General features: G+C 44.1%; 1 protein-coding gene across 9 annotated transcripts; it reads left to right on the top strand.

Annotated features, from left to right (window-relative positions):
* Positions 1-27,898, top strand: KIF23 (kinesin family member 23). 9 transcript variants are annotated; one of them, XM_083184415.1, is made up of 24 exons: positions 1-160; positions 7,308-7,374; positions 8,971-9,099; positions 9,562-9,667; positions 9,749-9,885; positions 10,104-10,219; positions 10,297-10,467; positions 10,728-10,760; positions 10,993-11,105; positions 11,918-12,039; positions 13,207-13,309; positions 13,750-13,829; positions 17,118-17,237; positions 17,321-17,480; positions 17,568-17,735; positions 18,716-18,873; positions 18,951-19,124; positions 19,291-19,479; positions 19,953-20,231; positions 22,173-22,406; positions 22,696-22,784; positions 23,551-23,632; positions 24,343-24,413; positions 25,942-27,898. In XM_083184415.1, the coding sequence occupies exons 1-24, from the start codon at positions 147-149 to the stop codon at positions 25,955-25,957; spliced, it is 2,931 nt and encodes a 976-aa protein (XP_083040541.1). In that variant the 5' UTR covers positions 1-146; the 3' UTR covers positions 25,958-27,898. The 9 variants fall into 9 exon arrangements, with proteins under 9 accessions (XP_083040541.1, XP_083040543.1, XP_083040544.1 ...); XM_083184417.1 differs by having other exon boundaries at positions 19,291-19,443; XM_083184418.1 differs by lacking the exon at positions 19,953-20,231 and having other exon boundaries at positions 2-160.
* The last annotated feature ends 21 nt before the right edge of the window (positions 27,899-27,919 follow it).

Below are 27,919 nucleotides of genomic sequence, written 5' to 3' on the forward strand. Positions count from 1 at the left end.
TGATTGGCTGAATTTAAAAAATACAGTGCGCGGGAAGGGGAAGTCTAACAGATTCGCTTGATTGACCGACGCCGGGAATACTTACCGAGCAGGGAGTTTCGGGTCCGGAGCGAAGAGAGGCAGAGGCAGCAGCAAGCGGTCCAGACATGATGAAGCCACCGTAAGTGTCTAGGGTCATCCGGAGCTCCTCTCCCAGTCTGTGGCGCTTCATCGATGGTTTCTGTTTTGTCCTGTGCCGGGGGAACTTCAGCGGCCTCAGTTTTAGTGCTGGGCTGGGAGGGGACGCCTGTCTGGAGAGGGGTTAGATGGGTGCTATACAGTGCAGTGACGGAGGAGGTTATAGGGTGGGGGACATTTGTCAGGGGAGCTGCAGGTGCAAGATATGTAAGGGGGGGGGACAGAGGCTAAACCTGTCTAATCTAATCTAACGTGGCGTGACACAAAGTCCTGTTTTAGTGATCTAATGCCAACAGTTTAATATACTGTCTTCCCATAGCAAGCTGTCAATCTTTCTTGAATCATGGCACCCTAGCTTATCATTATTATTTTTTCTTGGCACCCTTAGGGTAAAAATTATCTTTTGAAAAATTTGGAATACAATATTAAATTAAGTAAATAAAGCCTTAGGTTATGTTATGTGGTGGTTCTGATTGTTCACATGTTTTATGATTTGCAGCAAGTAGCATTGTTTTACTGTACATATCACTTTTTCCTAAATAATTTAAAGTGGTCCTGGACAACCAACACAAGGCTTCCATGGAAGAGCCTCGCTCCACCCCAGGGTGCTTAGGGATACAGTTTGTGGACCACTGAAGTAGGAGATGATGCTTATATCTGTCAACACAAAGCTTTATTTTGGCCAAAGCATGTGAAAACACATTTCTGAATGTTTTAGGGTCAGAGTTTGTTTGGAAAATAGACACTTTTAACCAGGATAGTCACTGGGCCGTACTCAATGCGGCCGGGGCGGGGATCGCCGAAAACAAGTGACCCCTGCACCAGCCACTTACTCTATTCAATGTCCCAGGGAAAGCTTCGCTGTCAGATGATGGTGAGTATTCCCCAAACAGCGAGACTCATGGTTAATACAAGGAGCCTGTTGTGTTTAGCCATGGGCCTCGCTGTTTTAGCGGCCGCACATGCGTTTCCATGTCACTGCAAAAACCCAGCTGTCACAGTTCGCAAAAATTGTTGAATATACCCCACTGTGTTAAGGAAACACCAGTGGGGTGTTGTCTTACAAGATCGTCAGATGTGCCGAATGAGACCAGGTTTTTGGATATAGGGTACTCCATTAACCCTCGTGCGAGTAAACTCGGTAGGAAGTGTCCAGGAGGTCTGGACATGTCACTGCTGCTTTTGACAGATATAAAATGGGGCATTTAAACCAATCATAGTAAAAAAAGACTAGTAAAGATATATGTTATTTATTTCATTTTATTGTGTACCTGTACCCCAGTGTTCTATTTTACTATTGCTGTAAGATCGCATTGTGCTATTAATGCGGTATTTGCAGACTGATCACATTTGTGTGTTGCTTTGCTGTGTGCTGTTACAACTATTCTGTAGCCAATACTATGTATTTGATTGTGTGGGTTGTCATGCCACTGTCTTTACTTTATCACCATGTGGGCTGCTTTTCACACATCCAGTCATCTGACTTATCAACTGGGACTGTCCTATAATGTCAGATTTTGGCTTGATTTATTTGGATAGATAATGCTTCTTGGCCAAAATGGAACTAATGAATGGTATTTTTCCATGTGCTTTAACAAATTATTCATCACATAGGACTTTTGTATAAATCTGGTCTCAATTGATGGAAACGATGATACTTTAACACACTGGGGTGTATTCAATGCCGCGGCCAATGAGGGGTTAAACAGCGAGGATTGCAGAAAACCAGCGATCCTCGCTGTTTTACCCCCGCGCCAGCCGCTCGCTCTATTCAACATTCTGGGGAAATCCTCGCCTTCACAGGACGGCGAGAATTCCCCAAAACAGCGAGACCCGCGGATAATGCAGAAAACTTGCTTTATTTAGCCGCGAGTCTCGCTGGTTCAGGAGCTGCATACGCCAATTCCCCCTCACTCAAAAAATGGAGCAAGGGGGAATTGGTGTATGAGGGGGGGCTGCGTTGAGTACTGTCAGGGTGAGTGGTGACAGCGAGCAGGAAGCTCTGCTCGCGGGATGCAGTTTAAATCCCGGCGGTCGGGATCCCAGCGTTCAGAATCCCGACCGCCGAAATCCCGACACTTTCTTTCTCCGTGGGTGTCCACGACACCCCTGGAGGGAGAATAAATTGGCGTGCCGAGCGTAGCGAGGCACCGGGCCCGCTGCGTGGCGAGCGCAGAGAGCCCGCAAGGGGGGGGGATCCACGTCCGGCGTTGGGATTTTGAACGCTGGGATCCCGACCGCCGGGATTTCATACTGAATCCCTGCTCGCTGTCACCACTCGCCCACAGCATTGAATATCTGCCATTGTAGTGGATGAGCAAAGTTGACGTTGTTGTGTCAGATGACAGATCTACATGTTTTGTTATCATTTAAGTAGCTGTTTAAGTGTGTGTTTGTTTTTTTTTTGGTTTTTTTTTTTTTTTACGTATTTGTTTCCTAATGCAAAGGAAACGTTGATGAATGACTTAACTGTCTGGTCTGAAATGAGTTTTGTTTTCACAATCAAATTACTGTATAGTGTGTGTGTGTGTGTGTATAAAAAAAAAAAAAAAAAAAATCAAATCAGCCATGCATTTATACTTTATGTGTGCCAAATTCTTTGCATTTGTTTCTAGAAGGATTTGGGCATATTGTCTGATACATGCAATATAGTTTTTGTTTCTCTATTGCAAAATAAATCTGGTGTGTAATAGCTGGCTTATGAAGTGGCGCTCTGTTCGGAGTACACTTCTATACCCCTGCCTTTTGAGATTATGTAGGCATTTGTTTTCTTAGCAAGTTGTATCACAGCATAGGAATGTGCCAGTTATAGGTGTATACAGAGGCAAATGCCTATATATGCAGTGCTTGTAATTTAAAACATGTACTAAGTCTATCTTTACACTAGAAAAAGGAGTCTCCTAGATCAGTGGCTCCTAACCTGGGTTACTTGAAAATAAAATTGTTAATGGCGGAGAAAGTCTCCCTTTGCCGTGGAGATTAACCATGATATGTCACGTCCAGTTCCATCTGCAGCGTCATCAGTTGCTCCTCGTGCTTTTGCCCGACCAGCAATCCACTGGGAGCTACCAGCGCTGCCCTTAGACATCAGTGTTCAGCTGACACTGGTGGAGGAAACAGCGACATTAATCCTGCAGGTGTTAGCGGCAACCTGGAGACCATATACAGCCAGTGCCAGACACAGAGGGACCTGTTTCCTGACCGCACACTACTCCTCCGCTACTCCTTAATATATGGACATGCATAATTATGGCACCCTGCTGCGGGTCCCCCTTAACAGGAGACCAGCAGCCGAAGGTCCTGGCGACAAGGTGCAGGAGACGGGACCGGATTGGGAGCAGCGTGCTGTGCGGAGGAGGGAGAAGCTGCCAAGGGACAGGAGACCGCGGCAGCAGTGCCGGGAGGGGCGTACGTGTCCCCCTCCATTGGACACTGTGTGTGTGTGTCCCCTCAACCCGATGGCGTGGAGCAGACTGGCCGCGCCCTGCAGCGTTGGGAATCCAGCGCGAAGGGAGGAGCAGCGGGCAGCCCAGAGAGCCGCAGGAGCGGAGCCAAACACCGGCAGACAGAACTGTGAGTGACAGCTCCAATTCGGCACCGCTGACGGAATCCCCTCACTATGCCGCACACTAACCAGCAGGTGCCCCAGGCATCCCGCTCAGACAGGCCCGCTAGCGCCAGTGACACCAGCCGCTTTGTGGAAAAGGGACAGGCTGACAGGGGGACAAGTAGCAGAGCGTAGATGTCTGGAAGGACCCGACTGGAGCCTACCCAGGCAGGAAGCCCACTACCTGGCAACCCCTGCTAAACGTGAGTCTGATCCCTGGTGGCCACTATTAGGAACCCACCTAGCGCACCTCCAGCAAGTGGGATCTAGGGAGGGAAGGCCTGACCGTTGCTGAGTCTGATAGCAAGGAGCCGCCCTAGCTTAGCCCCCCTGGTTGTGGAGGGTGTTTCCCCATTAGTAACCAAGGCGAGATCAACGTGCAGAGACAGCCGTCCATGCACTGTGGTGACCTTTCGGCTCTGTAGTAGTGACAGTGTCACTGGATTAAAAGCAGACCAGGATACGGCAGTCCCATTCCCCTAGGCTACTTATCCATAAGTGTTACCCTAGGCTACTTATCCGTAGGAAGGCCTCGTTACCGTGCACCCAGGCTATTGATCCGTAGGAAGGCCGGGTCGTTTCATTTGAGACACGTGCCCCGGGGAGTTGTACATTAACTTCTGTGCACAGACCGAATACTAGATTCGGGTCCAGGACAATAATTAGGTACCGGTACCTTTAGGTCACACCTTACTGGGTATTACGGACATCGTGGTTATTAGAATATGTGGAATTATGTACTTAGCATGTTGAAGGTACGTTACTGTGTGTTAACCTTATACGAGTTATTCTCGGGATATGGAAGTGTACACTAAGATTTAGGTTAAATTGAACTAGATAGGGCATCATTGTTATGTAAATCCTGCCATATTGAAGTGTGTGATTTTGATTATGCTGCATTGTGTCGAAAGGTTGGGAACCGCTGGCCTAGATATTAGAGTAGTTTTTAGCATTCATTGTGTACTCGCCAATGGTTCAGGTTTGCATGCTTTTACCTGCTCTTTATATAATGGTTACATACCGGTCTTTCTCCAGTTCTATAGATTCTGAATGATTCATTTAGCTTTATGCATGAGGACATGTTTAAGACCATTTGATCACTTACTGATCATTTAATTAACTACATGAAACTTGAGCTAGCCATAAACTGGACAATTATCATTTACATCTGGCTGATACGCAGCAGTTTTGATTGGTTAAGTTCACTGTATGTACATGACCGATCATTCAATGCATTAAAGTTGTTTAACTGGCCTGTTGTGCCAATACAGCTTTCAGAATATGGAGAGTCTGTGAAATTTTAGGTTTCAAGTATCAAATTCCAGAATTAGTCACGGAACCTTGCATTCTGGTAGAATCGATGCAATAAAGAATACAGTATCTATCCTTATGTATCAATGCCTATTTCCCTATAGATTGTAAGCTTGCGAGCAGGGCCCTCCTACAATTTGACTGTCTGTAAATACCCTGTTTGTTGTATCACTGTCTCCTTTGTAAAGTGCAACAGAATATGCTGCGCTATATAAAACTGTAAATAATACAATTTTAAATGTGTGGTCAGGTTGTGTGCGTAATCTTGTAGTATATGGGCAGCATAAGCAACATCCCATCTGAAATTACCATTTTAGTAAATAAACTGTACTTTACAGTTACGTGTACTCTCGACCTTTTCATACCCCCACTATCCACATCGGCGTGTAGTTGATTTTATAAAGTGTGGCGAGCGCAGCGGATTAGTTTTCATGTACTCAGTGTCCCCTCGCTGCACTCGCCACACTTTATAAAATGAACTCTACGTTGGCTTGGATAGTGGGGGTATGAAAAGGTTGGGAGGACGCGCCCGCTCGCCACGCTTCGGGGTGACGTGGATAGTGGGGGGTGTGCATGGGTGCTTATACAATGAAAAATCACATTGCACTGCAAATGACATGCGATGCAATCCACAAGCAGGGGTGCACTAAAAATTAACTAAGGAAAATTGCATCGCATTGCACCGCAAATTGCATGCGATGTGATTTCCCTACGGTGCTGTACGCATGTAAATTGGGCGCCCTACAAATACACAAGTACCAAATAAACTCCTAGGAGCATGATGATGCCAGAAAAGGGTTAAATTAATATTCAGTTCTGTGCAAGTACACTGTGATTTTACCCAGAAAGGATCCAACAAAGGTTGTCAGGCTTTCCTGGATCCTAATTGTCGTTAAGATAAAAAATCCCTAATGGTCCTGGTATGTAGATCTTGTTCTTTTGATCTTTGCTTTCCTTCTTAGTTGTACCTTTTTATTTTGGCTCCTCTATCTAAAGGGCCTGACATAGCTTGCTCTTACAATGGTGGTCTAAGTCATAGTTTATATGCTGAAGAGGAGTTTCTGAATACTAAACATCTTTTTTTATTTAATTTTTTTTGTCTGTTTTGACCGGTAGTTGGCAAATTCAGCAGACATAACATGGGCATGGGAGTTTGCATGAGGACAAATCTTAGATTCACCTTCTCCATGATAAAATGTCTGTCCTCCTATTGCAATGCGTCTTGTTATACCCGAATGCTGTGAGTTTTTGGTTGGAAAACTGCATCATTCTAAAATAACGTGTCACAGCGTGAAGTGCTAACTGCTTCAGAGCTGCAGCTCCCTATAAGCAAAATAAATAAAAACAGGAATCTGACCCCATTCTGCATCCAGCTAAAAAAAAAAAATGTAGGCCAGGCCTCATGACTGAAAACAGCCCTTCTGCCCACAGCCACCTGATGTCTGCCAGATTGCAGTGAGTTGGAAGAGACCTGCAGAGGCCATTATACTACTGTGATACATCGGCTGAAAGTCATTTCATATACTGAAAACTGTTCAAGAAGCTTGATATCGTGCGGGCGATTTGTTTCTACCTGCCCATTCGAATCCTATATCCTGTCTAGACAGAGTGATAATGCGCCCATGTTGGACCAGTAACATGCCCTTCCAAGTCTTGGTTAGTGTGCCCAAAACCAGAAGTTTCTGCAGAATTTTTCATGTTACTGGACCTATGCGCACAAAAATTAGTCAGTCATGCTCTCAGTGCTGCTGGAGTGGACATCTCATGGGGAATGATAGAAATCTATGGGGGTGATTGTGGCATATGCTCCCCTGCTGGGTGCCCAAAGAAATGGGCTTTGATTGTAGCTATTGAGTTGTTTCTCCGGTCAGGTGCCCATTAGTGGCAGCAGTCATGTTTTTTCTTTTCTTGGAGCTTCCAGAGGTGTGATGAAAAAATGTAGAAACTTAGTCCTTTTAGACTGGATTAACCACTTTATGCCCATAAACCGATGGCCATTAGGTACGTTAACTACTTATGGGTGTATGATTGGTGAAACTATTGGATACCTCAGACAGATGCCAGCATCAGGCGTGCCAAACAATTGAGTTGCCCCTATTTAAATACATTTGTTCACTGTGGTATATAAATTGTGCTTAACATTAATTGTTGTACATTTGTGTGTTTTTCCTATTTTTTTTTTAATACCTATTATGGCTTTTTGTCTCTGCAGCAGAAACAGGGCTCCATGGAGACCAACTCCAAAGAAACCAAACACCAATCAGAAGGAGCCAGTTGGAGTAAGATTTCTTTATCATACTCAGATACTCTTTCCCGAGATGCAACATTGTATACAATATAGCAACGTGTATGGTTACATTGAGTGGCTGCGAGCATCATCCCCTTTTAATCTTGGCCTTCATTATTTTTAATCAGCCAGAAATAAATTTTATGGGGAGAATTTTATTATTGAGCGCTGCTATGGCCTCAATTGTATGGGCGTTAAGCTGGCCATACATCTGATGCTGCCCATACACGGTGTGACTGACAGGCGTGGTGCGTGCTCCCACGCAAATCTCGCACCGCACATAAAGGGGTGTATTCAATGCAGGAGGCGAGGGGGTTTTCATCGCGAGGATGGCTTGTTTTTGGGGAGGATCGCCAAACAAGCCGTCCTCGCCGTTTAACCACCTCGCCGGCCACTCTCCCTATTCAAAGTTCTGGGGGAATTCTCGCTGTCAGAGGATAGCAAGGATTCCCCCAAACGATGAGGTTCATGGCTAATGCAGGGAGCCCGCTGCATTTAGCCTTGCCGTTTTGGCGGCCGTTCCTCGCTGTAAAAACCCAGTGAAGTGGAAATGGGTGAAGGCGTCAATACTGACCCGCGAGCTGTGACGGTGACTAATCAGCACTGCTTGCTGTCACAGCTCGCTAAAGAACTTTGGGGGTATATTCAATGCATGTGCTGTTTGTACTTTTTCAACTATATTGCATTGCATCTATTTCAAATCGCACAGTGCTTTAGCCCATAACATGCATTTTTAACTAGATGCAATCTAGTTCAAAACGTGCAGAGTTTTTCGCTTCATGCATTGGCAGCATAAAGATTTTTTTGTCCTATCTGACTGGTTGGGACATAAACCTGGTAACTTATGGGAGCAAATGAGTTGACCATTTGCTTCAAAATGCTGAAAAATGTCATTCAGATATTACCAGATGTTTGTTCCAGCCAGATCAGACCATAAATCTTTAGGTGTTCGGTCAGCTTGTGTAAACATTGTTTAAGCCAAGGGTCATGCGTACTGTGGGCTCATTACTTCTGCTATCTCTCTGCTGAGCAGCACAGAACCACCCAGAGACATGCTTTCTGATGCCCAAACTCTGTGTGCCCAGTAGTTTCCACACTGGTTTAGCCACTTTGTGGTTAAACCCAGCGCATTTGAACATGACATGGGCTATAAGTAATTTTCGCATGTGGCACTTGTACCCAAGACAATTGAATTCCTCCCTAGTATTATACAATTTAATTTATTCCCCTTTTCAGTTCACCAGCAGAGGCTTTGTACTAGGGGAATTTAGTGGCTAATGCAGGGATTGGAAACCTTCGGCCCTCCAGCTGTTGTTGAACTGCACATTCCAGCATGCCGTGCAACAGTTTTGCTATTTGGCCATGCTAAAACTGTTGCAGGGCATGCTAGGATATTTAGTTCAACATCTGGAGGGCCGAAGGTTCCCCATCCCTGGACTAATGGATGCTATCCCAGTTTGGTCTTTGACATGAATCTACTCCATATTATATTGTGCCATAAACGAATTAAATTGAATCGTTAGTCACTAAAATGTTTGAAGACCCAGGTACCACACTGTAATAGGTCCTGATTTGTTTGTTTCCCCAGGTTTACTGTAGGGTACGACCTCTAAGCCCCCAAGACCAGGAATGCTGCATTGAGGTGATCAATGAGACCACTGTGCAGCTGCACCCTCCCGATGGCTGTAAAGTCACCAGGAATGGAGAATATAAAGAGGTGAGCATTTTATGCTGGATGTGTAACGTGCCTTATATTAATGGAGGTAATGCATAAAGCCCAGTGATTCCCAGGTAGTCTTGAATCACAGCGTGCTATAGTGTCATAGCGTGGACAGATATAGTTAGAATATCTTTGTATTTACGTACTGCTAGACACCCACAGATTATTATGGGAGCCTGACTGGTAGCAGTGACTGTTGAATTATAAAGCACCACAAATGGAGAACTAAGTGGGGTTATCGAGATGAAAACTTGTGGTTGTCACAGAGCATATGTCAGGCTTTAATACCAAACCTATTTTGCTGTGTTTTTTTTTTTTGCATCCAATACTGACAACCTTAGTGAAAATAGTGGTTATTCATGTTTATTGAGGTTAATTATCTTGCCCAAACTTTTGCAGATATGCCCATTTGTATTTGCCACATTATATTGATTTATTGTGCTTTTTATCCTGCTGTAGACCCAGTATTCCTTTAAGCAAGTATTTGGTGTGCTGGTAACGCAAAAAGATCTATTTGATGCTGTTGCCAAGCCCTTGGTGGAAGATCTCATTCGTGGTAAAAATGGTAGGTTTTATTGGGGGCATAATTTCTTACAATATGTATTAGCATTATGCTTTTGGTTCTAAGCTTCCGTTTTGTGTTTAGGGTTGCTCTTTACGTATGGTGTGACCGGTAGTGGCAAGACTTTCACAATGACCGGATCTCCTGGGCAAGGAGGACTTCTACCTCGATGTCTCAACATGATCTTCAACAGCATCAGTTCCTTCCAGGCCAAGAGATATGTAAGTCTACTGTGGCCAGTAAGGAACATTTGCAGCATTAGTAAACTTTTCTCCTTTCCTCTTGTATCTGTTTCAAATTTTTCTGTTCATTTTGTATTAGCTTCACTCTAACATTTGTTTGTAGTCTGTATAGACCGTGCCAGGGTGGCCACCTCACCTGGCAGCCATATGAAGTGCTAGTACATTCTCTCTGAACTTGTATTACCTGTTATCTGTAGGTTTTTAAGACTGATGATAGGAATGGTGTAGAGGTACAAAACGAGGTAGATGCTCTGTTAGAGCGGCAGAAGAGAGACGCCCAACCACTGGTCATGCCCAGGACTCCGCTCGGCAGGTATGTAAGATTGCTGTATTTATATAACACTTCCTCCTGCCCCAGTAATGTCACTCATACATGTGTGTATCCTGCAGGCAGAGGGTAGAAACTGAGTTTGCTGATATGATTAACATAGAAGATAACTGCAGAGTGGAGGATGTGGATGAAGACAGTGTGTACAGCGTCTTTGTGTCTTACATAGAGATCTACAATAATTACATATTTGATCTTCTGGAGGAGATGCCTATAGATCCCATTAAACCAAAGTAAGTGAAAAGATTGAATGTGGAGCCTAAAGTTCCGTAATGTGTAATTTGCAAATGACGCTGTATGCTCCTTTCTGTTGTATTAAGCCGCGTTGAAGCGGTCTTGTTTTCAGTGTTTACTCCATGCTTTTATCGTGAGGTGAAAAGAGTTTCTACTGCTTTCTGGGACTGTTTCATGATCTTGTTCTTTTGAGCCGTACACATTCCATTATTTGAAGTGACGCAACATAGATTGTAACCTGTTGCTATTCCTTCATCAGGTGGAACACACCGGGAAAGATTGCAGAGTTTATGTATGTTTACATTACATAGCTTGTGCCTTGTTGCCCCCGATTTCTGCCTGATCCTAGTTATGTATAGCATCATCATCCATCCGCCTCATCTCACTGCCCTTCCATTCATTTATTGTACAGGTGGCATCATCCTGCATGTTGGCTTTGCTCATCAGGCTTTTACATCACTTTTGTATACTTATGCACCAGCTCCACATATCCTGCTGACTTTACTCTCCTTGTCATGTCTTAGACCGCCACAATCGAAGATCTTGCGCGAGGATCAGAACCACAACATGTATGTTGCGGGGTGCACAGAAGTTGAAGTTAAAACCACAGAAGAGGCCTTTGATGTATTTTGGCGAGGTGAGATCCCTAAGTGGAAATGCAGTGAGCCAGGTTTTTGACTGTGTGAATGACCAATGTAATGGGGGGGGGGGCAAGGTCTGGGAGTTGCTGCTTATCCCAAGTTAGCTCTTTAGAGTCAAATATGGGGGTAACCGGTGTTGCATTGTGGGGTGCCCAATATAATTCTGGGTTCTGACCTGCTACAAGTAATACTTCATTCTGGCATGCACAATAGTCAATGCTCCATTAGAAAAACCCTTATGCAAATATGAAAAGGGCCAATGAGCATGATCGCAAGAAGCCAGCTACTCCATTGAACACCTGACTTCATAGTCTGTACAGCCTGTTTGATGGCAAATATAGTATTTAGGGACTGATTTAGTGGCACATGCAATGATTATTTTATGCACAAAGGTGGCTTTGCCATCTGATCAGATGGCTTCAGAAATGGAGTGGCACTGTGATGTGCGTTCTTGGCAGATGGCCTGAATAAACTGGTAAGTCTGTCTCCTGGGTATATTATGATGGGGTCTGTGAAAGTAGCTTTATCGGCAGTACAGCTGGCTGCCACAGAGGCTGTAATCTGACAGATGCTGCACCTACCTTTAAAATCACCAAAGTTTTCGTGTGCAGGGATGCAGAAAGTTGTTATGTCAGTCCTTGCACATTCCGGTGCATGCTGGTACATGGGGGTGGCTGACATTATCATATGATCACTGCAGCAACTCAAGTAACAGTGTCCAGCTCTAAATCGAGAATTTACTGTACAGGTGCTTTTTGTGTTTTTAGTAGCAGTGGAAATGTGTGGTGGCTGACATCTTTTCTTCCAGGTCAGAAGAGGAGGAGAATTGCCAACACTACCCTGAACCGCGAATCCAGCCGATCCCACAGTGTGTTCATGATCAAACTGGCACAGGCCCCACTTGATGCCGATGGGGATAATGTTCTGCAGGTAGCTGATCATTTTATTAATAACTAGCTGAAGTACCCTGCGTTGCTTGCGATTTTTAAGACTTTCTTTACAAAAAACAATTTAAATATTAAACACAGTATAAATACCATTAGTTTTGTTGATTTATGTTGGAGCGCAGCACATTATGTATCTCCTGATGTTCTCTGTGCTGCTGGAGGCCCCTGCTACTGCCACTATATAACTGTGTGGGTTTGTGTTCTCTCTCTTTTTTTTTTTTTTTTTTTTTTTTTTTTCCTGTCATCACTGACCTATCATGCATATCCTGATATAGTCTGTGCTGCTGTCCCACCCCTGGGGATGTTACCCCACAGTATTTGTTCAGATTGTAATTGACGTGTACCAAGATTGGTGTTATTTGCTCCAGTCATTCCAGAGTTATGCTGTCTGCTGAAATACTGTGTTGCTGCCTTGTCCCTAGGGGTGCTAGGGTATGTCTTACCCCTGAATTGTTTGTTCACAGATTGTAAGTCATATCAGGTTTGGTGTAAATTGCTGTGGTCATTCCAGAGTTATGCTGGAACATACATACGAGTGTACAGCAAAAACTGCTGTAATTTTTTTTATTAATAAAAAATATCCACAGCAATTTTGATTTGGAATTTAAGTTGCCTCTGCCATGTTTTAAGACACTAGTATGTAAAATGTCACGGTCTTTACTTGTAAACTGTGGATTTGTATAGAAGGGCAGACAAATTTTTGCTATTATATATTAGATTGAGGTGTGTATCTCTCTGCCCCAGCCGCTGATCTTGTAGGTCAGAATTGGGTCCCCTACGACTGCTGTCTCCCGGTGTCTTTCAGATTGTCCACCTCCTATTACAGTACGCTCGATCCATTTAACAAAGGGGCTGAAAGCCCAGATGCTAGTTGCAGCTGTGCGTTGTTTTTTTTTGTTGTTGTTTTGTGTCTGGGATATTTATTTAACTCAGGAGTATTTCCCACCTCCTGTTCCAAACTGATAACTTGGACTGCTGTAAGATCTTATTAGGTGTGACTGCAGTATAAAATTGCATTGTTCTATTTAACAACATGTTAAACTGGAGGGAAGTATGTTTAAAGGGCTCTGTTAAAAATGTTTTTTTTTTTTACCTTGTAATCTAATTTTAGCAAAGAAAAGCATTATTAATCCTTTTATTGTATGTGCAGGAAAAGGAGCAAGTCACAGTGAGCCAGCTCTCCCTTGTAGATTTAGCCGGCAGTGAGAGAACAAACCGGACCAAAGCCGAGGGCAACAGACTACGGGAAGCCGGTGAGATCTTTAGTAGTACAAACTAAAGGTGGCCATACATCAGAAAGATATTGTACCCAATCATACAATCTCAATTGATTGTAAGATGGATTGTATGCAGATTGTGCGCACATCTTGTGTACACAAATCATACAATCAATCTTCAGATGGATTGTATGACTGATTGTATGATGGATTGTGTGCACATCTTGTATACACAATCATACAGCAGATGGATTGTATGACTGATTGTATGATGGATTGTGTGTAGATTGTGTGTCCAAAAACCACCAAGGACTGCCGGGGATTTCAAGGGAAATTGTACACAATCATGAGCGCAATCGATCTTAAGATCGATCTTTCTGATGTATGGCCAGCTTTAGTTTTTGGAGAAATGCTTATTGGACAAATTGAAAAGTATAACTTATTTGTTGTGAAAAATTGTCTCTCTCTGACTATAGGAAACATCAACCAGTCATTGATGACTTTACGAACTTGTATTGAAATTCTACGAGAGAACCAGATGTGTGGTACCAATAAGGTAAGGCTCCTGTGAATTTTATACCTTTTTATGTATGTGATTTATGAGTTCTGATAAGATTATACCAATTCCTATGCTTAGTTTTTATGTGATTCATCTGGGTGGGTGTATTAAGGTCCCCATCCACTAGTGTGATTTGGGCCCTTTTTTTTTTTTTATCCGTGGCATCAGGATGAGGAAACCTGATTAAAAGGGCCCAAATAGCATGATCCAGTGCAGAATGGAGTCCAAGATAGTCAATGCCGCATCAAGAATCCATTGGATCGCATACAATACATATTTAAGTATGTAAAAGGACTGCTTCAGGTGTATCGTATGCGATCCTATTGACTAGGAGCTGCTTGGGGTATTGCCTACAATAAACTTGCTTAGGCCCTCATCCACTTTACTTTTAATGTCTATGTGAACATTTGTTGTGGTTCTGCTCATTAATTTGTGTTGCCCTCGGCTGGCCATCCGTTGTAATTTTTAAAAGGGTGATTGTGACACAGGAATAAGGAGATGCTGATATGCCCTTTCAGTCAAACAATTATTTTGGTTTATTGTTGTAGGAAAACCTTGTTTCCTTTCATCCCATACTGGGACTATGAATATGATGGCCTGGAGGACCTGGGCACCAAGGAGATAACTTCTGTAGAGAAGTGCAGCCCCTGACTCCTCCCTCGTACCCTGTCCTCAGGAACCAGTTTTTTATTGGTGCCAGATGGCTTTCTCATCCTCTCCCAGTGGGTGTACCTGTCGGTTGCTCTCACCGACCACCTCCCAGCACTTGGAGAGAGTGATGCGGACTACGTAGTCCTGTCCTGTCCCTGGTTTCCTGCCTTGGGGACAAATCTCCCCCTCAGCTCAGGGGCCATCTTGTGAACTCCTCAAAGAGTGACCACCTGCCTCCCTTGTGCCTCCACTGTTCTAGTGTCAGGTTTAGACTCCCTTACCTCATTCTCTTGTGCTGGTGCCTGGTTTAAAGAGGCTACCGTTTATTTATAAGTATCTGTAATTGGTTCTGCTTTTAGTAGGTTTCATATCAATGTATGCTTACTGCCCAAGTGAACTATTCGCTTCAGTAACTAAAGGAGTTTAGATGGTCTATTATATTAGACACTTAACTCCGTGATTTAGATGTACTGTTTTAGTCAGTAAATTCTGTATACAGCTGAGTTTAATCGCTCCTTCAGAAGCCTGCTAGGTTGTTTTTTTTAAACACATCCGGTTTAGTTTAACTAAGGTGTCCACACTGGCTGATTTGCCACAGGCTATTTGGTATCGGCGCAGTTACCGGCTGGCAGGGAGGAAACGGTGCTGTGGGGAGAGCAGCATTCCAAGATAGTAGAAATAGACTGCGCAGCACAGCCTATTTGTACTATGATCCAATGCCGTGGGGCTGCGCATCGGGTGCTGCATGGCATGGTGCAACTTGCACTATGTGCTTTGGATTTTGACTATAAATTAAAAATCAATAGTGCACATTGCACCGGGTGTATACAGAAAGCTTTAACTGTAAACAGATAACTTCTTCTGTCTGTTTTAGTACCAGCAGCTTATTTCTCTAGAAGTGTGCTATTTGATATATTAGGAATATTTAAAGTCCTGTACAGTTACTCTTAAGGGCCCCTTACATTAGAACGTTATATCTGATGCTGAAATTGGATGCAATTTCCCTTGAACTCCACCTGGACCTCCCAAGGAGTGATTGCATCCAATTTGGTGTCATTTTGTGCATGCAATTTGGTCCAAGAAGTTGTATTGAGATTTATCTGCCCAAATTACATGTGTACTATACTTTCTGCGAAATATCACATGCGCAAAAAGCGTTCCATTTTCCATCCGATTCCGACAAATCACAGGTGCAGTCCGACCAACCTAGAGGTTCCCATCCAACTCTCACGGGGCATCGGATCAGATGGAAAACACAAACGATGTGGTACTTTTCAGACGATATATTGTCCCGAAACATGGAAATTGGCCAAAATCAGGCAAAATCGTTCTAATGTAAGGGGGCCTTTACTGTGTGTTTGCAGATTGTTAGATTACTGTGACAATTCCCTCTAAGGGTTCATCAGCCATCACTCAGGGACGGGCCTGCTCCTGATCTGCATGCTTATATTCGTTCTACATGCAAGGAGAATTTCTCATGTTTGGCACAAGCTCTGTGAATGCTGCACCGCGTGGAGCTTCCATTGTGTCAACTGCTAATAAGGAGGCCATCCATGAAGTGGAGTGGGCAACCTCTTTAGCTTCAGCTTGCTGCCTCTCGTACCTCTGCCCTCCCTTTAAAACAGGTGCTGTCGGTGGCTCAATCCTTGCAGCTTGCGCCGCAGACAGTTTGGCTACAGGGTCTTACCTACTGGAGTCTTCCCTATCTTCTCAGAGGAGTTCTCAGCTGAAGACACTTGGTCTGAAGCCCAGGAGGACGAAACATCCATTAACTTGGAGGATCCTATGACTCAAGCTAGAGTTGATGCGCCTCCTTTCTCAGAGTTCCTTTGACTTTCCTTAAAGAGTCTGTGTATAAGAAACTGGAACAGTTCCTTAAGTCCATATTTCAAATGCAGGATTTGCTATACACCTTGCTTATGCGGCTGTGTGGACATCCTTGGTCACTGGCTCCTGGGCTGATGATCTTTTAGAAGATCTGCAGTCGGGGGCACGCCGCTGTGACTTTGCATCCCTTGTGGATAGCATCAGAGAATCAAGTACCCCCAATGAGTCAACTATAGACATGGGAACGTTTGCCGCTAAAATATTGGCTTCCTCTGTGCCAGCACTCAGGGCCTTGTGGCTTTGCTCCTGGAAGGCTGAACATGAATCTATGCAAGCATTGGAAGCTATCCAGTTCTCAAGAACAGTGTTCAGTGAGCTTGATAAGATTTGCAGACTCCAAGATCAGAGAGGCCTGCTCTGGAAACAGTCAGGCTCCCAAGCTGGTAGACAATCCCTCCGCCTGACGCTGAAGGTCATCTCAAAGATGTCCAGTGTAGGCAGACATTTTTTGGACTTTGCCAGTGCCTGCCTATATATGTTTGCAGGACTACCCTTTCATAAAACCTACTCCTTATTTGTCCTATGATGCCCATAAGAGAGGCTGGCCAGCCGAGGTGTAATAAGCGCAGCTCTGAAGCATACCCACCCTTAGGGGGGCTTTTTGGATATCCCAGCTTCCACCAAAGGCTGAAAGGAAAAAGTGGGATTTTTGGTTCTTGCCGTGACAGGCTTTTTTTTTTCTGAAGCCATTTTCTTCCTTCTAACTAAGTTGTTTAATTTACTATTTGTGATTTAATTTGTCCGTAGATGGTGCCTTACAGAGACTCCAAATTAACTCACCTATTCAAGAACTACTTTGATGGAGAAGGGAAGGTGCGAATGATTGTATGTGTTAACCCGAAGGCTGATGATCATGAGGAAAGTCTTGTGAGTATTCATAGTGTCTGGAGAAGGTCACATAAAATTGTCCCACATTACTATATTGTGCCTTAAACTGGTATGTATTATAGCAAGTTATGCGGTTTGCTGAGATGACTCAGGAAGTTGAGGTTGCACGACCCGTAGACAAACCAATATGTGGCCTCACTCCTGGGCGTCGCTACAGGAATCAAGCCTTCAAAGATGAACTTTCTCGTAGACTGGAGGATCGTGGTGGCCCTGTAAATGGAGGTAAGTGCGTGGATACTTTTTTGATTGTGTTTTTTTTTTTTTTTTTTTTTTCTCCCTCTGAGTTTCCAACCCTCATGATTTCCTTAGAAAATGAAGACCAGGCAGTAATGGAGATGCTCATTCAAAGTTTTCCTCCCATCCCATCCTGCGAGCTATTGGATGCCAATGATGATCAGACTCTTCCACGGCTTATTGATGCCCTGGAGAAACGACGCAGGATTCGCCAGATGATGGCTGAAGAATTCAACAAGAATGGTAGGGTGGTACTCAAAGCTTTTTAAAATGATCAATTTGCAATCGTCCTAGCATTTGTTGCTTTGTATCTGCATGTTGTACAGATGGATCCACGCTGATTGCCAGCCTGCACCGGCTAATGGGGCGCGTGCGCGCCGGTCTGAGGCGCTCTCGCCCCATTCTCTGCAGTTACCAGCGGGTGGCACACCGGTGGACACGCTGAGGGAGGCTACATCTGTATGTGCTCAGGCATAATGAATACCAAAACGGATCCTAGACTAATCCCCAACCAAGTGCTGTGGATATAATAGGGATGATTCAAATGTTTGGGTGCATCCAGGATAAGTTTAAAAATTCTGACACTTGGGTTCAAATGCTGCCGGTGCCAATATTTCTAAGTTGCCGGATGTGGCAAGCAGAAATGTGCAAAATGTCTTGAGCGTCAGACAGCAATTCTCACCACCTGGCCGGGACTTTAGTTTGGTTTAGCTGCTCTGCACAGTTATACCCAGCTTTTGGACATCTTAACTCAGATTGGAGCAACAACTGAAATGCTCCAACGAGGAGTATACCTTCATTAGGTCGATGCAGCTTATATTGACACATGAAATAGGTCAACAGGGTTTGCAGGGTAGACATGAGTTTTTTGTTTGTTTTTTATTTGAGTCGACAGGCGTTATTTCATGCCCTACCATCCACGAGGGCATGGTGGAAAAATAGAATAGTGTGCCAAGCATAGCGAGGCACATTGCCTGACGAATGGTGAGCGGACGTGGTACACTTTTTACTGTGTCTTTCCACATCCGGGACAAACGTGACTTATGTCTACCTTCCTGTTGTCAATCTAATGCTTGTGTTGACTCTCCGACCCTGTCTCCCTTAGCCATGTTGACCTAATGACAAATACCACAATTAGGGCTCCCATTCATTTCTTCAAGGGTCGTGTGTATTCCTCTGTTAAATTTTTTAAAAACAAATCCAACACGCTTCTGTTTCTCCAGTCGTCTCGTTCAGAGCCATGCTGCAAGACTATAATGGACTAGTAAGTGCCAAAGAGACCTTTGCCCAAGGGAAGATGTCCGAGAAGGAGAGGACAATATCATCTCAGAAATCTGAAATGGAGCGGATGGAGAGAAAAATTAAAACTCTAGAGTACAAGGTGAATATTCCATCATCTGCCATCTTTCACATTCATCAGTTTGTTTTCAAAGGAATACTGACCTTCTCCATTCATAGATTGAGATCTTGGAGAAGACAACTAATATTTACGAGGAGGAAAAGCGCACATTGCAGAATGACCTAGAGAACCAAAATCAAAAGCTGCAGCGGCAGTTGTCTGATAAAAGGCGGCTGGAGGCGCGGTTGCAGGGTGTGGTGACTGACAACGCTATGAAGTGGGAGAAAGAATGTGTAAGTGCCTACACGCGACAGGTGACCAGTAGACTACTTGCTGCTAACATAGGTTAGAGTGACCTCTCTGGTTATCGGTTTGTTTGTCACTGGTGCTTAAGATATAAAGGTGACCAGAAGAAACTATCCTGGAAATGTCTTAACGTTTCTATATTTCTCCTTACAGGAGAGGCGCGTCGCTGCCAAACAGATAGAGATGCAAAACAAGCTGTGGGTGAAAGATGAGAAGCTGAAACAGCTTAAAGCTATTGTAACAGAGACCAAAGGCGAGAGGCCACAGAGACCATCTAGAGAAAAGGACCGGGAGCGCGAGCCGAAGGTTCCCATCAGATCAATCTCTCCATCTCCTGTACCTGTATGTGTCACATGGTGTTTACAGGGTGTTGGGGGTGAAGGGCTTATGAGCATGCCTCTTATTTTGGAGTCTAGCATGTGAGGAGGGGGGTTGTCACCTTTTATGTCTGGCATTTTCTGTGGGACACACTGGGTCTTCTCCAGATTTCTTCACCTAGTTGTACAGATCTCCTTTGTTTCTCCCTTTCATGTCAGAGCGGTTAACACACACATTCCAGTACAGAGTGTTAGAGTACACACGCAGTGTACCATGTTGAATGCGGTTCATAGCAAATAAGTGTTGCTGCTCCAGTGTCCTATATAGGTACAAGAACTATTATGCATCTGCAGAGATCAGCATTCAGCACTGCTTTTGTACAATCCATGCAGTCACTCAAACCTCAGCTGGCGAATACATGTCAATGCCGGATGCCTAGTCTTGGAAGTCTCTATTTTTCCATTCAGATGTTTTATTCTGTGTTTTGGTTTTCTTAGTTCCCTGGTAACCCTGTTTCCCAGACACCCCTCAGCACTCCCACCCATGCTGCGCTTCAACTGCACAGGCGCTCAAACTCCTGCGACAGCATTTCCGTGGCCTCCTGCGTCTCCCACTGGGAACAGAAAACACCACAGCGCAACCCAGAGAGCAGGCTGGGTCCCCTCCGCAAGCGTTGTGGGCCAGAGGCAGCTAGGAAGTGTAATACAGGAGAGAACAGGCCAGGTTATCATGAATCCAACGTGCAGACAGAGCTAGAAGAGTTGCAGCATCTCAGGGTTAGTGGGTCGTTCCCTTTCTGGTTAGTAGAGGAGCATTTGCTTTTAGACGAAAAAACAAAACCTGACATCTGTGATGTCTGAAATGCTGCTTTCATGCGCGCAGTTTGAAATATTCCTGCTGATATAGTCCGTGGCTAGAACCGTGATGTTATCCGCCTTCTCCTGTGGCCGCGTCACAAGAAGCAGCAGACATCAAGGTTGGCCTTGTTGCTGGAAGGAAATGGATTTCTGAAATTGCAGTCTGGTGTATTTGCACCACAATCTTGGACAGGAATGGTTAGTTCCACTGGATAAATTGCCACCAGCTTTCACCTAATTGCAAGTTTCCATTGTTAATGGTCAGTAAAATCACTTGGGTCTTACCCAGTATAAGGCATCCTTCAGATACTTACGTGCTGTTCATAAATCCATTTCATCCCTAATCTATGACTATAGTAGTTTATGCTGTATACCACTTCCATTCAGACTTGCTATATGGTGACTGATTGATAGCATGTTGTGACAGCTGACTTCTTTTGTAGCTCTTTGGAAAATCAGACAAAACAAATTGGCTTATTTTGTCACTTGTTGCCCACATTGCACCTTGCTGTCATTGAGCCCCATATGAGTGAAGGAGTGGTGTGATACTGGCCCCTTTTGCTGATGTATTGTAGGGCTGCTTGCTTTGTAGTATAATGCGTTGTAGATTGCATCCGCTCCAGCAGGGGGGCCTTAGTACCCTGAACTGTTGATGGTGGGTACTACAGGTGTAACACACAGGGATTTTAGTGCGTTCCATAACCACTTAGCACCTTGCCATGTGTCTTAACAGCAATCCCATGGGCTTTCACTTGGTATAAACAGTTTGCTGTGGAAGTATTGTGGTGGTCTAAATATGAATGGCTCTGCTACACTTTCACTGATACTTTTGTGGGACCTACATAATCATGAGTGTTTCCTTCAATGGCATATTTGAGTTCTGAGTGTTACTAGGCTGGAAAGTTCTATTTGCCCATCCTGTTCCCATAGAACTACATTAGACCTATGTACAGGGAGGAGTCTATGCTTAAGCTGCTTTGTGCATGGTGCTTTTGCTTGGCTACTATATGATTTTGAGATGCAGGAATTGGGCTGTGCTGCTTGGTAACTATAGATCTGCATGAGAACCTTCATCTATTGCTTTCCTTCAATGAATGAAATGCTGCATGCCAATTATATTACAATAAATAGGAATGCCATTAAGACAGTGCTGCTCAATAGGCCTGGTAACCATAGACTCTCAGAGGATTGTATATGAAAGAAAGGAGGGGAGCATGATATTCAGACCTGTTCACTAGAATGTGACACATGAGGTGACTACATGGCCAGTATCCATATGTGGCTATTTAGTCTGTATTCTAATTAGTATCCAATTTTATTATAAACTACCATTCGTATCTGTTTCCACAATGCATAGGCGACAGGTGAAGATGACTGTCAGAAGATATTAAAGCTAAAGGCCCATACACACTGTATGGGCCGTCGGTGCCGGGCAGGGGGAAAACCGTTCAGTGTGTATGCTCTGAGCAGCTTTCCCCGCATAGTCGCCCAGTGTGTATGGACCTTTAGAGTTCTCATGCGTATAAAAACTGTGCGCCTGGCACAAGGATTCAGAGCGCTAATATATAGCCATTTTTTTTAAAGATTTTTATTTAGCCATTTTTTTTTTTTTTTTTTTTGCAGTGTATTAAGAGAACTCCTTTTATCTGTAGGTTGTAATTTCCCAAATCTTTACTATACACCACTGGAATTGTCACTTTATTAAATATCCTAATAGATAAAAGGTTCCTGATTAGGTACAAAGTGACTAACTGTGGTTAATAATGAGTATACCAGGCCTATTGACTGCTGCTGTCTGCATACTCGGTAATTTGGTCACTGATTTTTGTTTGTCTCGATTTGATTTCTGGTCCCGCTTAGACTGTTCCCCCGGTGCACGCCAGGCACCGTCGCTCCCGCTCCGCAGGGGCGGAGAGATGGGTAGATCATAAGCCGCCTGGTAATGTGGAGACGGACACGGTCATGCAGCCTCAGGTCCCCAACGCCATCAAAGTGGTGGTAGCCAGCGAAAAGGCGCTGGCTAAGTGTGACAAGTACATGCTGACACACCAGCAGCTGGCCTCGGATGGGGAGATTGAGACTAAACTTATTAAGGTAACAGAGCCCATGGTTGGGGGGGATGGGGGTGGTGGGCATTTAACCATTCACTGTCAGAAACCGGACAGTCCATTGGCCCTAACACTTTCCGTTGGCTTTATCTAGTTATTCCAGGCTTATATAAATTTCTATACATTCCTTTATTAATTGTATTACATAAAATTGCTTTTATACAAGAAAGATGTAGGTAACCTTCTTCTGATTTGTCACGCTGTTGGTGAGCACATGGTGTCTTTCAGCCGCATCTCTCAATATATAGGTAAATACCTGTAAATCTAATTTTTAGGGCGATGTGTTCAGGACTCGTGGTGGCGGTCAGTCTGTTCAGTTCACGGACATTGAAACACTGCGGCAAGAATCCCCACCGGGTAGTAAGTAAGTATCAGCCTCCCTGTCTTATAAGCCAGGCTGTACTGGGAATTCCCACTGTGATATATGCGTTTCCCACACATGGATTTGTATGACTGTAGTAATAACCTGGCAACTGCTGTATCTGGAATAGCCCATTTGGCTTCATAGAAGGTGCATTCATTTCTGGACCTAAAAAATGGTAATGTGCATCTCCAAGATCAGTGACCATTCCCCTATACTCTACTCTAACTATAGCTGCAGATACACATGAGTTAGATTGCGTTTCTTACGTTACAAGGTATGAGGTTTGCCCTATAGTTCAGGTTCAGTGCCACATCCTGACCACCCTTAAGGCCCATACACACACAATGATGTGTCACTAACGACCCATCCTTCATTTTCACCCTTGAAGTGAAAAATGAACGACCTCCGCATTGCAGGTGATCACTGGTGCACGACGGATGGCAAACGATGCAGGACATTTTTCGATTGAAAAAAGTGTTCAGGACCATAGCCAAATTGACCTGCATGCATGGACGATGGCTATGGTCTTTTACAACCCACAGGTACACGCATCGTTGGTAGTCCGTCATTCACAGCATAAACATTAGACGATGTTAAAAGATTCACCTCCTAAACGACCCTGAACGAAGTTGTTCAGGAGGTGATTTATAATGGGGGTCGCTCATCTTAAGAAGATATTGTAGTGTGTGTGTGTATGGGCCTTTAGTCACGAACATCTTTTTGTTGATTAAACAAAACTGACGTAAATCCATTGTTTTTCTTCTAGCCGCAAGCGTAGATCCTCTGGGTCTAATCACCCTCCACAGGCCGAGACCACAGAATCAGAGTGGACAGATGTTGAAACCAGAGTAAGTATGATGCTTACAGACTAGGGATGCCAATCCCGGGGCATTTTTTTCAATCCCAGGATTCGGGATTGAAAAATGCTCAATCTCGGGTTTGGCTTCCCTATTTAAAAAAAAAAAATGCCCCGGCCGCCCGCATATTTACATACCTGGGCGGGTGTGGCAGGATTTATGAGGCTGTAACAGTGGGGAATAAGCTAAGCTAAATGCGGCCATGTCCGGGAGCGGCGGTGCAGCTTTCTGGCCTGCGCAGTGTGACTACTGACATTGTGTCACGCTACGCAGAGCCGCGCCGGCGTCAGAAGAAGCAGGGCAGCTCAGACGATTGGAACCTCCAATCCCGGGATTGAAATCCCGACGATTTTGGGGCCAAATCCCGGGATCCCGCCGATACCGGGATTGTCCACCCAATTAGACAAATCTACAGCCAGTGCTTGGGCATTGTATACATGTTATGTTATTTTTGCCCCCATAACTATTCTGTTTAACTACAATATTTTATTTTGCTGCCAAAATATATTGCGTTATAAATTCAAATTTGGCATGACCGTTTCAGCCGTGCAGAAACTTGTGTAAAACCATGGTATCAAACCCCATAAGCACATGGATGGTTCCTGACAGGCATTCGGTCACACCTGAGACATTAAGGATACATGTTAGCAGATGCTGCTGTGCTGATTGTTCTTCTGACCTTCTTGCCTTTTGCATTGCAGTGTTCTGTTGCTGTGGAAATGAGACCTGGATCCAACATGGGGCCTAGTTACCAACATCACGCTATTCCGAAGTATGTTGTTACTCTTCATTCCATTCATTCTATAATTCTATCACTGCTTAGACCAGGGCTGGGCAATTGCAGCCCTCCAGATGTTGATGAACTACACATCCCAGTATGCCTTGCATCAATTTCAGCATGGCCACATAGCAAAACTAATGCAAAGCATCCTGAGATGTGTAGTTCATCAACATCTGGAGGGCCGCAATTGCCCAGCCCTGGCTTAGACCATGACACATCTTATAGCTAGGGGTTCATGCGCATAAGACTAGACTACAGGTGCTTATATGAAGCTTGTGGGGAATGAACCAGATGACTTCCCAGAAGATCTTTACTGTAGAGGAAAGTGATACATTTCTCATAGTTCTCCAATATACACATACTGTTCCCTTTATGGCTCTGATGACTAGAAGGTAACCTTGGAGGCTCAGGGTAGCTACTAAGAATTATTCCACTTTTATTGAAATACATTTTTTATATGCAAATACTCCTACATTTAAGTCATGACCTGGTTTGTGACATCATAACTCAGGTGCTAGTGTACAATGTGTAGCCTCATGGATTGAGGGCACTGGACAAAACCTAGGCTAGGGCGGGGCCCGGAGGAAGTCTCCGTTGCCCAGGGGGCGCGTGAGCGTCCCCTGGCGGTGATTGCGGGGCCGGCATTAGAAATGCCAGCCCTGCAAAGATGAAGCCAGCCCCCTCTGTAGTATGGGAAGAGTGCAGAAGGCAGTCACATGACTTTTTAGTTACGCGTCAGTGCAGTATGATTATTAAGCAGATGGTGCTTTTCTCCCACCAAGACTTAAGCCCTTTACCTATTAATGGTTCATTGTCCAGTAGCCCCTGATCCTACGTGTCCTTAGGGGGACAGTGCCCTGTTCTGTGCTGGCAGACCTAGGCCTTTGATCCAGTCATTAGCTGTGATTTTAATGGGTATGTGAGGTTCTGATCCTCTATTGCGCAGGGGTCTATGGAGAGAGAAGTATCAGCCAACAATCTCCTAACTCATTGTTTCCAACATAGCCCTAGCTGTTGGGAGTGGACTGGCTGGTAGTTATTTGTCCACTCTTTTTTTTTTTTTTTTTCTCTTACTGTATTAGACCACCATAGTCTTGGTCACCCAGGATGTAAATGCCTGGAAGCTCCTACCATTGGTGAAGATCATTCTAGAAGGCATGATTGACAGTTTCCAAAGACAAGCGTTATTGCCTCCTTGCCTTTACTGATGCTCTAAATTAGCAACTGGTAAAAACACAGCCATTCTTACATCCAGTCTCCATTATTCTCTGGATGAGATGGAGGCATGGTATGGTCACAACTGTGCGCCAGATGGGATGGAGGCATATTAAGGACTTTGTGGGGTTGGAACTCTGGAGGTGGTGATGTAAGGTTTTTGTCAGCAGTGATCATTGTAGACCTTGTTACAGGATGTACGGTGAGATGAGCGGTATGTTTGTTATCCTTGTGGCGGCAGCATATTGTTTTCTCAATGCCCAAAGATTGTGTGCTAATACTTTGTTTTTGTTTCCCCCTTCAGGCGCAGAAAGCCTTAAACAGTCTTTAATAGGGAACGACCTCCTGTTACTCTCCAGGACTTGTGTGTAATATATGTACATATGTGTACGCAGAACACCGTATAGACGTGCCATCCCGTCTACGTGGAGGACTCTGAGCTGTTACGCTGCCTGCCCTCCCATTGATTTATACCTGGCAGGCTTTATAAATTCTTTTACACTGTCTTGCTGTGTGTATTTTATACATCCTTTCATATGGTCCAGTGCCTAATCCGAGCATCATTTGCCTTGGGGTATCGACCTAAACTGTATGCTCCTCCTCCTTTCTAAACTGTATGCTCCTCCTCCTTTCTAAACTGACTATGAAAGGGTTTTTATTGTAGGGTTTTTGTTTTTTTTATTTGTTTTTTGTGTATACTGTTTAGAAAAAACTGCTGCTATTCTTTAGGTAGCAATGATGCACTTTACCAAAGCTTTTCATCCTTACACTTTATTTAATCTGTACCAGTTATTGTACAGGATGTGACTATATAGACATTTTACTAACCTCAGTGAGCGAGAAGAACCAGTCTGCGGTGAACTAGGCTGCTTTAATAAACGTTCAGAAGCTGTCATGATATATTATGGCTTTTGTAGGGCCTGGTTGCGCTTCACAGCTGAGGAAAGACCAATTCAGGCCTAGTGTGTGTGTTCCATACATACAAAACTATTGTTCCATCTCAAAAATGAAGACGTCGGGCCACATGTAGCTGGATTTAGGTTATGTTCTATGGATGGGCATGTAACTTGGACCAATGTTTTGTTCTATAATGGCCCCATCACAGTGCTTGCTTTGTGCTGTGAGGCTTGAAGATACTACAGATTTGAAGACACTCCTCCCACCACCGGGATTATGGGATTTCTGAAACGGCACAAATTGGTGCTTACACCAAGTGGATGTTTGTATTTCTTATATGCCTGCTGGATGGTGATATTCACCTAGGTGCATGTGATTTGATATGTCCTCTAATCCCACTTTCATTGCCATGGTTTTTAAACTACTTAAATTGATATACTTTATCTAGGGAATTGCACTTTTTAGAAAGGTGAATACTCTGTGCTGCACTCAAATTTTCCTAGTGCCAGATAATAGATCAGCAATGTAGGTCCAATGGTAGACATGATTACTGTCCAGGTGGACCTCTAAATAGTAACCTGTAGTGAGTGAGGGTACATGTTTGTACTATACTCACATAGCCTAAAATATACAAGATGTGGCATACTAATGCCAATAAATGGTGTCAAGAGTTTGTACCTGCTGACCCATTGACTTGTCTAGCTAGACCCTGCTCATCTTATACCACACCCACGTCCTCTAGTATGGATGTCAGCTGAACAATATCAGCGTTTCTATGGCTGAGTAATGTGCACACATTGTGGTACATGTATGAAGCAATAATAAAAGTGGAGGTTTCCCGTGGCAACCAATTGGCTTAACATGTATAATTTGCATACCATAAATTGATACAGAGCAGCTGGCCCACTTCTCTGCTCTTATCACTTCTCATACATTTACCCCATTATTACTCAGTGTGTACGTGTTGGCGTATAGAAGCGGGATGTTGCAGTTTGTGGAATTGTACACAAAGGAGTTGATGTATGAAGCAGTGGAAGAGTGGAGAATTTGCCCAAGACAGTCAATCCGCTTTGAAGTAACCTTTTTCAAGTGTATTGTATAAAATTTGGCATGGAAGCTGATTAACTGGCCGGGGCTAACCTAATGTGTTTAGAATGGATACCAGGATGTTTGAAACATAACAAAAGAACACCGTGACATTATCTCATAAGGGATTTGTTGGACGCTCACGGTCTATGCCCCATCTCCAGTCATTATGAATTCATTGTTCCTTAACATGCAAAAGCTCAATTGGGATCTGTAAAATCATGGTAGCCTAGACTGCTGTAATAGAACGGTAATAAAGCTGTGTCTTTTGTAAGCCCTCCTTGTGTTTTTCCCTTTTT

The sequence above is a fragment of the Crinia signifera genome, chromosome 4 (genome assembly GCF_055691185.1).
Source record: "Crinia signifera chromosome 4, ASM5569118v1, whole genome shotgun sequence".
In the NCBI taxonomy this organism is placed as follows: domain Eukaryota; kingdom Metazoa; phylum Chordata; class Amphibia; order Anura; family Myobatrachidae; genus Crinia; species Crinia signifera.

Bases quoted from the DNA above. Each gene is read 5' to 3' on its own strand.
- KIF23 (XM_083184415.1), top strand. The intron at 17,736-18,715 runs GTAGGGTGGTAC...CTGTTTCTCCAG, and splicing joins TGAAGAATTCAACAAGAATG to TCGTCTCGTTCAGAGCCATG. The intron at 19,125-19,290 runs GTAAGTGCCTAC...TTCTCCTTACAG, and splicing joins TGAAGTGGGAGAAAGAATGT to GAGAGGCGCGTCGCTGCCAA.